Source organism: Heterocephalus glaber, unplaced genomic scaffold (assembly GCF_053883595.1).
Source record: "Heterocephalus glaber isolate CG9 unplaced genomic scaffold, H.glaber_assembly_v1.0 deba00001457, whole genome shotgun sequence".
Taxonomy (NCBI): domain Eukaryota; kingdom Metazoa; phylum Chordata; class Mammalia; order Rodentia; family Bathyergidae; genus Heterocephalus; species Heterocephalus glaber.
This window is the reverse complement of record NW_028258305.1, coordinates 281,504-294,050: the sequence shown is the minus strand read 5'-3', so window position 1 is coordinate 294,050 and position 12,547 is coordinate 281,504. Positions and strand designations below refer to the sequence as shown.

The 12,547-nt window shown below is 35.7% G+C and overlaps 1 protein-coding gene across 2 annotated transcripts in view; it reads right to left on the bottom strand.

The window, feature by feature from the left end:
* Positions 1-12,547, bottom strand: part of Gfpt1 (glutamine--fructose-6-phosphate transaminase 1) — a 72,085-nt gene that overhangs the window by 23,804 nt on the left and 35,734 nt on the right. The window contains exons 8-12 of one of the 2 annotated variants that reach the window (XM_004849929.3): positions 11,874-11,953; positions 11,613-11,666; positions 8,342-8,447; positions 6,313-6,476; positions 5,244-5,339 (exon numbers count right to left, since the gene is read on the bottom strand). In XM_004849929.3, the coding sequence (XP_004849986.2) occupies positions 5,244-5,339; positions 6,313-6,476; positions 8,342-8,447; positions 11,613-11,666; positions 11,874-11,953 (500 nt within the window). The remainder of the gene's footprint in view (positions 1-5,243; positions 5,340-6,312; positions 6,477-8,341; positions 8,448-11,612; positions 11,667-11,873; positions 11,954-12,547) is intronic. The other variant, XM_004849930.3, reaches the window with a different exon arrangement.

Genomic DNA, 12,547 nt, shown 5'->3' with positions numbered 1-12,547 from the left:
ATTAAACTAAAATTGAAGTGGATTAAAGATCTAAATATTAAAACAGAAACATTAAACTTGCTGGAAAATAAGTTAGATAGAACTCTTGAAAACATCAGCATAGGAGAGGACTTTATGAACAAAACCTCAGTAGCACAGGAATTAGCAGAAAGAATCAACAACTGGGATCTCATCTTATTAAACAGCTTCTGCACTGCAAGAAAAACCACCAACAGAGCTAAGAGACAATCTACAAGGTGGGAAAAAAATTTTATCAGCTGTTCCTCAGACAAAGGACTACTATCTAGAATATGCAAAGAACTTTAAAAAGTCAGACCTCCCAAATTTAAAGACCCAATCCAAAAATGGGCATCTGAAATGAACAGATATTTCTCAGACAAAGAAGTAGAAATAGCAGATAAACATATGAAAAAATGTTCAGCATCACTGGTCATTTGAGAGATGCAAATGAAAACAACACTGAGATTCCACCTCACCCCAGAAAGAATGGCTGCTATCATGAAATCAACCAATAACAAATGTTGGCAGGCTTGTGGGGAGAAAGGAACCCTTCTCCACTGTTGGTGGGAATGCAGACTGGTGCAACCACTGTGGAAATCAGTATGGAGATACCTCAAAAAACTAGGTTTAGAAGTCCCATTTGACCCAGCTATTCCCCTACTGGGTATCTTCCCCAAAGAATTAAAAGAATCATACCACAGTGATATATCCACACCCATATTTATAGCGGCATGGTTTGTGATAGCTAAAGCTTGGAAACAGCCCAAGTGCCCATTAACTGGAGACTGGATAAAGAAAATGTGGTTTTAATATAAAATGGAGTACCATAAAGAATGAGAAATTAGAGACATTTATAGCTAAATGGACGCACATTGAGGACATACTCTTAAGTGAAATAAATAGGACACACGTGCAAAAAATGAATAGTTTCTCTGGTATGAGAAACTGAAAGTGTAAATAAGGATTAAAATGAATAATTGATAATGTGAAATAGGAAGAAAAGGTCTAAAGGGGTAGGGGAAGTGGGAGGGGTAGGGGAAAGCAAAAAAGGGAAAGGAAAAAATATGAGATAAGAAATAAATGGAAACAAAGCCTCTGCAGATCAGGAAGGGTGGAGGGGTTGAAGGGAGGGCAGGGGAATGGGAAAAAAATAAGAACCAAGACACATCAAGTAGATGTACAAGTTCTCAATGTTTTACGTAAATGTACTGTATACCTAAAATGTGCCAATAAAAGAATTTAAAAGAAAAAAAAGAGTGATCCTGGAAAACATAAATCTGACTTTGTAACCCTCCAGTGGACTCGTATCCTCTTTTTTTTTTTTTCTGTCCCTAGTTTTCTACCTGGAAGAAATTGTCATTCAACATTCATTCTCTCACTCAACTAGCATTTCTTGAGCACCCAGTAGATGAATGTCCTAGTCAGGGTCCTGAGTATCTACCAGGGCTCCAGACCCACACAGCTGAGGGCCTGGCTGTGAAAAAAGACGTGTACTTCCTTGAGGACATGGTCTTTCTGTGCTTTCTCATCCTCCATCAGTCTGCTCTCTTCATGTCCCCATCTTTTTTTAGTTATACTATAAAGACAAGTTATATGTTTTACTTTTTATCTGTTTGACTGACTTTATATTCTCATTTTAAAATTTCGATAGTAAGGGGAGCTTTCTATTTTTATATCAGAAAAATAAAAAACAAAATGATAAAAAGTGTCACTGGCTTCCCAAATAACTTAGAATCCAATCCAAACTTCTTTTTATGTATTTCAAGTCCTCCATGACCTGTTGCCTGCTTCACTCTAACCTAATCTCCCAGTCCTTCCACTCACTCTGGCTGTGCCATCCAGGCCAGCTTTCTAGCTGTTCCTGCTCTGCACTGCCTGCTGACAAAACTCTACCCATAGACCTTGGCATGCACTACAAAGGTTTGTTTGAGAAGAAAGGAAACAGCAGTTCAAAGATGGATCAGATTCATATTCAATATAAAAACAGAGTACCAGAGACTTGTACTGCATGCAGAAGAACAACAGGGAGGTAAGATGATAAAATTAACTAGCCACTGTGTTTCCCCAAAATCAGTCGTAGCAAATTCTCTGGCAACTGAGGGAGTTTAGGGTAGATAGCCCTAGAAGAAGTCACCCAAGGTCTGAACTGATAATGCTTTTGAGAGGAGCCTAATTCTGATAATGGACAGGCCCTAACTACCAAAAACACCAAGAATGCCTGGTGGACAGGGGCGAGAATAGAGAGCACTTGGGAGTACCACTGAACACATGGAGACTACATGTCCAGCTCCATGAGTAACTAGCAATATAAAATTGGCAAGACATTCAAACTGTAGTGCCATGATTCCCTCATTTTACAAAGTAACAGCTATTCTGCTTACATTATAAAACTTTTATGCACATAATTAGAGACAAAAAAGCTTTTTAAAACCATGAACTTCCAGGGCTGAAGGCATAGCTCATGTGCAAGATTCTGAGTCTGATTCCCAGTGTGTGGGCAGGAGGAGAAATGACACTATGAACTTCTCAATGTTTCACTCTCTTCCCTTATGAAACAATTATTTTTCTTAACCATAATTCCACAAATACTCTAAATGGTATTTTTGCTATTCTCCCAGTTCTTCAGGCCCAAACATCTTCAACAATCCCCTGCTGGTTTGTACTGTTCCTGTTTCTCTCCCAATTCATCTCAGTACAGCTAGGATCACCCCTGGCTGTAAGCCTTTGATAGCTCTATAAAGTCTATAAAAGGAGGTACCTTTCACCCATCCCCCACAACAGAATGCATTCAAGGCCTCCATGGTAGTTCCTCTTACTCCTTTCCTACCCATTTCTTTTTACTGCTCTTCAAGTACTAGATCTGTTAGACAGAACAGACTATAAATGATTCCACAAATAACTTCCTAATAGTTTTCTACTATCTCACCTTAGCTAATGCTTTTCTCCACAACTGAATATTTCTAATTCGTCTATTTAAACCTTCCAAATCCTTCAAAATCCATACCTTCCTTGTTCATGAAGTCTTCCCTGACCTAAAAGCCTCTTCACAAGCAGACTCATTTTCTATTTTTCCCAAATTCAACATTAAACTTTCAGCGCTTCAACATTAAAATGCATTTCTAATGCCATATTATCATATTTTACCATCCCCCCTTCTAAATTATTCAAACCTTAAGGGCAAGGTTATCCCAGGTATCATTTTCCTATGGTCTACTCCTATCTATGACACGACTTTGAAACTAACAGTTTGTAGCCATAAGATTTCATAAACTCCTAGGACATGTGGTCTGGACAGAATTTCAACCAACAAGACTAGTGTTGCACTCTGACCACCACCTTAACATGTAAGAAGATAAAGGTTATCCTGCACAGCATCATCTAAAAGACCTCTGAGGAAGTTTACACTTTTGCTTATTTATAACCTGAGAGAAAACCTAGCCAATACATGTAAGTTCTCTAGCAAGCAGACCAGATCTCATTCTTAGAACTCACGGTGCCTAGAACTATTACCTTGCAGTCACAGCAGGTGCCCAATCATAAAATTTAACATTTTAACTGTCCCTAGGCACACAATTCAGCTGCATTGAGCACATTCCTACCTTTGTACAAACAACACCACTCTCCATCTCCACAACTTTTACATCATTCCAAACTGAAACTATACCCACTGAACAATAACTCCTCTTTTCCCCACCCCTGGGCACCTGGTAACTATTAATCTACTCTCTGTCTCCATGAATATGGTCATTCTAGATACCTCATATAAGTAGAATCATAGACTGAAAGACTAGCCTCCAATGACAGCTGGCACTCATAGTTACTCTACGAGGCTACAGGGGACACTAAACTTTCAGGTTGCTAATGGCAACCCCTGCAAGAAACTAAAATAATATAATATCTGAAATTCTGTCCTCACATTAACTTATTCTGCTGTGGAAACTTTCAATGGAATTTTTAATTTCTTGGCTATCTGCTTGGATGTGTTTTATGTTTTCCAAATTCTTTCCCATGCTGGGTATTCATGGTTTCTATCCTTTTCCTCAGCGCCTCTATTTTTTTGTCTGTGTCTGCTCTAGAGTTATTAATCATGTCTTTCTTTATGGTCACCATCTGTTTTCATCTGAGAAATTTTCAGCAGCTGTTCCTCAGACAAAGGTCTATTATCTAGAATATACAAAGAACTTAAAAAAATTAGACCCTCCAAATTTAAAGACCCAATCCAAAACTGGGTACCTGAAATGAACAGACATTTCTCAGATGAAGAAGTAGAAACAGCAAATATAAACATACGAAAAAATGTTCAACATCACTGGTCATTTGAGAGATGCAAATGAAAACAACACTGAGATTTCACCTTACTCCAAAAAGAATGGCTGTTATCAAGAAATCAACAAATAACAAATGCCGGTGGGGCTGTGGGGAAGAAAGAACCTTTCTCCACTGTAGTTGAGAGTATAGACTGGTGCAACCACTGTGGAAATCAGTGTGGAGATTCCTCAAAAAACTAGAATTAGAAGTCCCATCTGACATGCTATTTCCCTGCTGGGTATCTTCTCAAAAGAATTAAAAACATTATACCACAGTGATATACGCATACCCATGTTTATAGCGGCACAGTTTGTAATAACTAAATCTTAGAAACAACCCAAATGCCTGTCAACTGGTGACTGGATAAAGAAGATTTGGGTTTTTTATAAAATGGCGTACTACTCAGCCATAAAGAATGATAAACTAGAGACATTTATAGCTAAATGGATGCATATTGAAGCCATACTCTTAAGTAAAATAAATAGGACATGCATGAGTAAATACCAAATTGTCTCTCTGGTGTGAGAAAGTGAAAGTATAAATGAGGATCAAAATGTATAACAGAGGGCCGGGGATTTAGCTCAGTGGTTTCGCTGCCTGCTGCACAAGCACAAGGACCCGAGTTCAATCCCCAGTACCCCCCCAAAAAAAAAAAAGTATAATAGATGATGTGAAATAGGAAGCAAAGATTCAAAGGGGAAGGGGAAATGGGGCGGGGGGGGGGTGGGGAATATGAGAAAAGAAGGAAAGAACAGAAACAATGCTTTTGTAAATAGGGAGGGGGTGGAGGAGTGAGAGGGAAGGGGAATGGGAATAAACAACTAAGATATATCATGTGCAGGTACAAATTCCCAAGGATGAATGTGGTCATAATGTACACCTAAAATATAGCAATAAAGTTAATTTTTTAAAACTAATAATAATTCATGTCTTACCAGTATAGTCATCAAAGTTGACTCTTCCTCTCATTGTGTTCACAACAGACTCTGGCTGCTCAAAAATTTCCTTCTGCATAAATGAACTGAAGTTGCCTACAGTAATAGAAATTAGATAATTAAAACAAAAATTAATAAACCCAAGATAAGAAATTTGTACATAACTAAAAGTCTATCTCCTTTAGCCTGATAAATGAAACAAAATGCCATGCAACAGACAATAATATTCATATACTGTATAACTGTCTAAAGAACTGGATGAAAATATTTTGCTCTATGTGAAGAAAAATAAGCAAGCATAGAGGAAAACTCACTATCATTTACTTCACACCTAAAATGTACAATTATAACAAACCAGGAGAATAACAAGCTTAATTTTTGGAGTTAGGCCTAGGCTTAAATCATGGTTCTATCTTTTATTATCTCAACTAGGGAAATTTCTTATCTTGTAAAATAACAACAGCAGTAACTTCATAGCAGGGTCTATAATGTGGGTTAATATTAGCAAGGAACTTGACATATACCTGTTATGCAATAAATGTTAGTTTTTATTTCCACCACAACCCGATCAGAAAAGAGAAAAATCAAAATCAAAATAATCATAATGGTTAATGGCAGCAAACATTATGGCACCAAATATGTATGCCAGACACTGTTTTAATGACTGTACATAATTAACCCTCTTAATCATCATACACCCTTAATGAAGTAGGTTCTATTGTCCCCATCTCACAAATGAGCAAACTGAAGCACAGGGAGACTATAAGAATAAGTAACAGAACATAAACTATATATATACACTTTAAGAGTATCTCTAAAATATTAGGTACCATTAAAATAATCTTTTTTTTATAATGTTAAAAATACCAAATCATGAACTACTTTGAAGAACTACTGTTAAGACCAGCAAATAATTTTTCTGAAAAATCACTCCTTTTTCTGGGGTTGCCCCTTCACTAATCATATGGAAGATTCCACTCAACATCATTATTAGATTCACCAGTAGACAGGAAATAGAATGCCTCCTTTCTTTAAGGACATCAAGCTATAACATGACAAAAACTTTCACCCTTCATGATCTGCTGGAGTTCCATCTGGAGGGTTTGTACAGCTCTTCCAGGATGATCTCGTGCAGTTCGTTTAATTCGATGGATAGAAAGACGGCCATCTACCACCGCCGCAACATCATCATCTTCCAGAAAGATGACTCGGTTGGTGTGTTCTATGACAGCACTATAAAATGTTCAAGGAGATATTACTGTCAATAACCAAGGGTCAGTATTACAAATGAAACTATCTTTAGGACACAAGGACCAAATTTAAATACAAATGCTATAATCTTGCAGTACAGTACCTCTGTTAACTTTCTGACAATCAATGCCATCACCTACAGGGCAGTGAAGGAGGAGGTTATTGTGAACAAAAAATAACAGGATCTCTATACAACGACTTAACCAGATTAGATTAGATTAGATCAAAAGGCTTGGACAGTTTCTCCTTTTCTATCCATCACTAAATCCAACAATTTTAACCCCTAAACACTTCTCAAAGCTCCCTGCTATGTACACTACCACAAACTAGCACAAACTGCTGTCGGTGCTGTGGCTGACTACTGTAGTATGCTCCTAGCTAATCTCTCCAAGTTCTCTTTTATCTCCATCCATCCATTCAGTTTTCTGCCAAAATTGGTATCAAAAGGTAACTCTACAATCAAGCTTTCTCCCTTACCCAAGAGACTATTGAAGGCTTCTATTTGGTTCTTAAGGAAAGCACCTAAATACATTGTCATGATCCCTATACCTCCTTCCTCAGCCTCATCTCCCACCAAACTTCCTCTCACTCTCTACTGCAGCCACATGCACATCTCTCTTGAACTCTCACAGGATAAGCCATCAGCAGAAAATGTATGTTCCTCCCTCTACTTCTTCACCTAATTAACTCCTAATTTCTCCTTAGTTCTCAGTTCTACCTTCATGCTCTTAAAGAAATCTACCCACAAGGGGATAAATCACCCTGTTCTAAGCATTTTGTAGTTCTTGTTACAGTGGAAATTTTGTATTTTTGTGATTATTGTTTAAAACTTGTCCCTTCCATTATGGAAGTGCTTCATAGGGGCAAGTAATATTTTTATTTCTTATTCACTATGATCTCCTGAGATAGCATATGGCTTTGAGCAGTGTTCAATATGAATGCAAGAATGAATAAAAAAGACTGATCACATCTGTAATCTCCAGTTTAAACTGTAACTGTCAACTCTGTAACAAAGCTACTTAATGAGAGCCGTGACACATCTACAAAATTAGAAAACAATGAAGTTTGTTTTCCCCCTGAGGTAATATATTCCCTTAAGTCCTGAATGGTATCATTTTCTAATTTTTATTATCTCCTTTTATTTTCAGCCATAGTGAGTGATTCAAATACCTTCTGGCAATTTGAACTGCTATAGTTCATATTCTCTCTTAGACTAGTACTATTCCTTTACTGCAGAGATCATGCTGTAAGTTTCTTCTAAATGTAAAAGATAAGTGTCCATGTTAGAATAAAAGTAAAATGGCTCAGCTAGTATACTATAATTGGTGTGATATCAACTAAGCTATTCTATTCTCTAATCTACCTCACTGTTAAGAGTGTTTACCTAGCGTGCACAATGCCCTGGGTTCAAACCCTGCACTGCAAATAATAATAATAATAAATTAAAATTTCTCCTCTCTACAAAATCTGGGTAACCTAAAAGGCCGGGGGGGGGGGGTGGAGAATATACCAGTGCACTAAAGTAATTATACCGGAACAAGTCTCAAGGACTATTTGTATTCTTGGTAAACCAAACTACATGCTTCAAAGTGGTGAAAAAAGTGTACTTGTAGTCCCATCTCCAAAAGGTTACCTATACTTATTAAGAAAGTTTTAAAGCTGGGAATATAGGTCAGTGGCTTGCCTAGCATGCACAAAGCCTTGGGTTTGATTCCTTGTAACATAAAAGAAGAGAAAGTTATTTAATAAAGCGTGACTAGATTTATAAAAAATGACTTCTTCATTTACTGATTGTAGCATAAGAAATTTTACTAAAAATTCTCTTTGAATCAATTAAGGATGCTCACCTTGCATCAGAAGCAAAGTAATATTCTACTGCTTTTTCTTCAACAGGGAAAAGGCAAGTCGTGCTGTCTACACGAGACAGATTACAGCTTCCTTTCTTGTCTTTGCCTAGCACATATAGTTAATATGAATTTGTAAATATGAGGAAAATCATGATTAATTTAAAAACATACATAAATTTTTACAAAATCAACCAAAAAACCCATAGCAACACAAAATAATTTCAGCAATTTTAAAATGCCAGGTAGATCAACTTTTTCCATGCATTAAGCCAATAAGAACAGACAAAAAGTGTAGAGAGAAATAGCAACCATAAAATAATGCGTGGCAGATAACAGTGCTACACTGTAAATTTTTTAAAGTAATATTTCTTTTCCAGGCAAAATCCAATAATTCATTAATATCATGACCTTTTTTCATTAAAAATATATACAATCTTAATTTAATTTCATACCAAACTTGATGGACTTAATACATACACGTTTGTGCTCCTATACTTTTCAAAAATTTCCATTAAAAATATCAAAACTATGCAATGAAAAGAATGACTACTGGCAAATTAATTTTTGTTATAACAAAACTTCTCTAGTTTTAATAGCAAGTCAGCATAACAAACCATGTAGTCTAAACTAATTTTGATTTTAAAACAAAGCAGAGATACATTATCACTCTCCAGCCATGTGGTATCTACTGTTAGATGCAGGAAAGAATCTCTCCTGTCTTAAAATTGTTTTCTTACACTTCTTGTAAGTTAGGATAAACTATGGTACTTTTATAATGGCAGAACATTTTTAATTCTAGCACTTCAGAATTTTGACATTTTTAATTTTTAATTGTCAAGTTAGTGAGAATAGTGTTTTCTTTTTTGTTCATTCACAACTAAAGTGAAAATGAAGAACTGTGAAGTGTGAATTAGCCTAATCTAGAAAAAAATATATGCGCTAAAGACTATACAAATGTCCTACAAAAAACTCACTTCTCCAAGGCCAGAACACAGGTGACCTTAAAACCTATGGACACAACAACCACAGAATACCATAAATATTCTTGTAAAAATGCATACCATACCTATCCTCTAAAATGCATGTACAAAGACTTGGTAATAATTATTCTTAGAAATGTACAAAGTCCTCCATGCCTGAGTAGTTGGTGTGTTTTAAAAGATATCAAACTTTTTTTTTTTTGGTACTGGGGATCGAACTCAGGTCCCTTGCGCTTGCGCAGCAGGCGGCGAAACCACTGAGCTAAATCCCCCACCAAAGATATCAAACTTTTGGGCCAGGGATTTAGCTCAGTGGTTCTGCCGCCTGCCTCACAAGGACCTGAGTTCAATCCCCGGTACCAAAACACAAACAAACAAAGATATCAAACTTTTAAAACTAACTATAAAATGATATCCTAAAAATGGTAATACTATAGAAATGTAACAGTAGTGTTTGTCAGGTGAAGAATGGGACAAGGGTTGATTACAAAGTTACAACTCAAGGGAACTTCTGGGGGAAGAGAATTTTCTGTATACTGATTGTAGCAGTAGTTAAACAACTGTTTGCCTTTGACAAAACTCTAGAACTGTCCATCAAAAATTGCATTTTACTCTATGCAGAAAAATAAAGTGAAAGGGACTAGGGGTATAACTCAGTGATACAGTCTTACCTAGCATGTGCAAAGCCCTGCTTCAAGCCCCAGTACTCCCCTTCACTCACTCCCCCAAAATGAATTAAAAAACAAGGAGAAGGCACCAGACACAGCAGCATTTGCCTGTAATCACAGCACTAATGAGACTGAGCAAGAGGACAAATCTCAAACAAAAAAAAAGTAGAAAGACTGCCTAACACCTACCTTTCAAAATAAATAATTAGCTTTTCTCATAAAATGTCCTAACAGTGTTGAATTTCACTCCAAACACTGATATCATTCTTCAAACAATAGAAGTATATCTATTAAAATATTTAAATGAACAAGGTATCACTACCTGTTTAAATAACATCTATACAACTCTTAATATATCCAGAATGTTTTCCCATATACTGATTATCTCATGAAGTGAATACAATTATCATCCCTGTCCTACAGACAGAAAAGTGGCTTTTTTTGGTCACACCCGGAGGAAACAACAAAGGCCTAAACACCAGTCCAGAGTTCTCTCTTTACATAGCCCCTTCAATAAGAGGCTATTCATTTAACTAAATTTCACTGGACCACACATTTCCTACTAGGAGCTACAGAAATAAAGCTTATCAAACACAATTTGTCATGATAAAATTTTTCTTCTAGCATCTTAAGACCTTAACTATGATTTTTCTATTATTTCTAAAAGTAGCCCAAGACAACCTGCAAGGTAACACATATAGATAATATATACACAAGCTGAGTTATTAACAGAAATCTGAAACTCTAGATCCACATTCTATTTTCTCACTGGCAGTTTTTTTCTGGAAAGACTAGTGGCTAGAGAGAGGAGTGACAGAGACAGAAAATAAGATCTAACTAATATCTTAGGACTAAAGGTTATTTAAGAAAATAATTTTCTGCTCTCAATAAAAAAATAAAAGGAGTAGCCATTAAAAATAGAGTACTTTGTTAAGTGTTTTTCAAGAAACCAAGAATTAAACATTAATAATACAGGTTTCAAAATACAGGTTTCAATTTCCTGAGTCTACCACTCCCTACCTTTCACATGGAAAGCTTTTAACAATCAGTAAACAGAAAGAGCACACTGTTGTTGTTTTACTTTTCTGTGTAAATATATCACTAAATGGTCTAGAATTTGTATAGTTGAAAGTCTTATTCTAAAAATTAACTTCAAACATAAACAAAGAAAGAGTAACTCTAAATTCAAATAAAGCCAATCAAAATATTAAATGTAAACATAAAATTTCATGCATAAAATGAAGAGCATTTAAATGTATTTCAGTTAAAAGTAAGGCTAAGTTACTAAAATAACTACCACTTTGTTCAAACTAGCATAGGGTGCTCCTTTCCTAATTTAAGCATGTATCTACATACTTTCAAAACATAGGAAAAAATACAACTTCGACTATGTCCTCATACTTCACAGATTAAAAAAAAATTTAAAAGCAGTTTTCTAAATGCCAAAAGCAAACAAAATATATTCTGCAAATTAGAAAAAAAAAGTCAAAATATGTTTCCCCATAAAATAAGCACTTTTTTAGAGGCCCAGCACATTCATTCAACTCCAAGAACAAAGAATTAGTAAAGAATGAACAAAAGAGGGTAAGATTCCTTCCCATTCATGCAGAGTGCATTTCCCACCTCTTTCTCCCTGTGATCCCCACCGTGTGAATTTTGATCCAATCTGAGTCCTAGCTAAGGATACACAACAGAAAAACAATTCTACTAGTCAGAGAACTCACAAAAACAAACCTTTTTCATGTCTAGACAGAACTATATATACAGTTATATACATATGGATCAAGCCAAAGGGACATTTATTTTAATTTAAGGAAAGAATTCTTTATATTTACTGCACTGTTTCCATGTTTTCCCCACAGCATGAAGCAAAAGCAGGTTTACCTGTTCGATAGAGTATTGGAATGTGATCAGTAGAAAGCTTATGTTCACTCCGAACACCAATCAATAGGGGGCTACCTCGCCTGTAATTGAAAATGGGTTAGAATGAAAACTTTTTTCATACATAATGTGCTAACAATATAAAACTAGAATTTAGCCAATGCTCTTCAAATAATGTATTAATTCTCCCTCTAAACTCAGCTTTAGATATATCAAAACAACTAGGTCAGCAAACTAAGATCCATAGCCCTCAGTGCCTATTTTTATAATTAAATTTTTTGTTTTAATTATAATTATTTATTTTAAAGGACAAATTGATATATTAAAGAAAGTTTTATTGGAATACAGCCATACCCAATCTATTACAAACATCCCATGATTACTTTCACACCAGAACAACAATGCTGAGTAGCTACTAAAGAGGCTGTATGGCCCAGAAAGCCTAAAGTATTTACTATCATTCCAGAATAAGTTTGCCAACTCCTGTTGCATAATGCTATATTTAAAATTTTTCTCCCTTTAAATGATAAATAAAAGTTTCCCTTCAATTGTACCCAGGATGCCAATATATGACTCTTTAGCTCTTCTTTGTAGTCATCCTACCTTCAAATTAAAGACTTCTCTTTCTTATCAAATCTTAAGGCTCCTCACTATTCTAGTCTTCATGACTACATCTA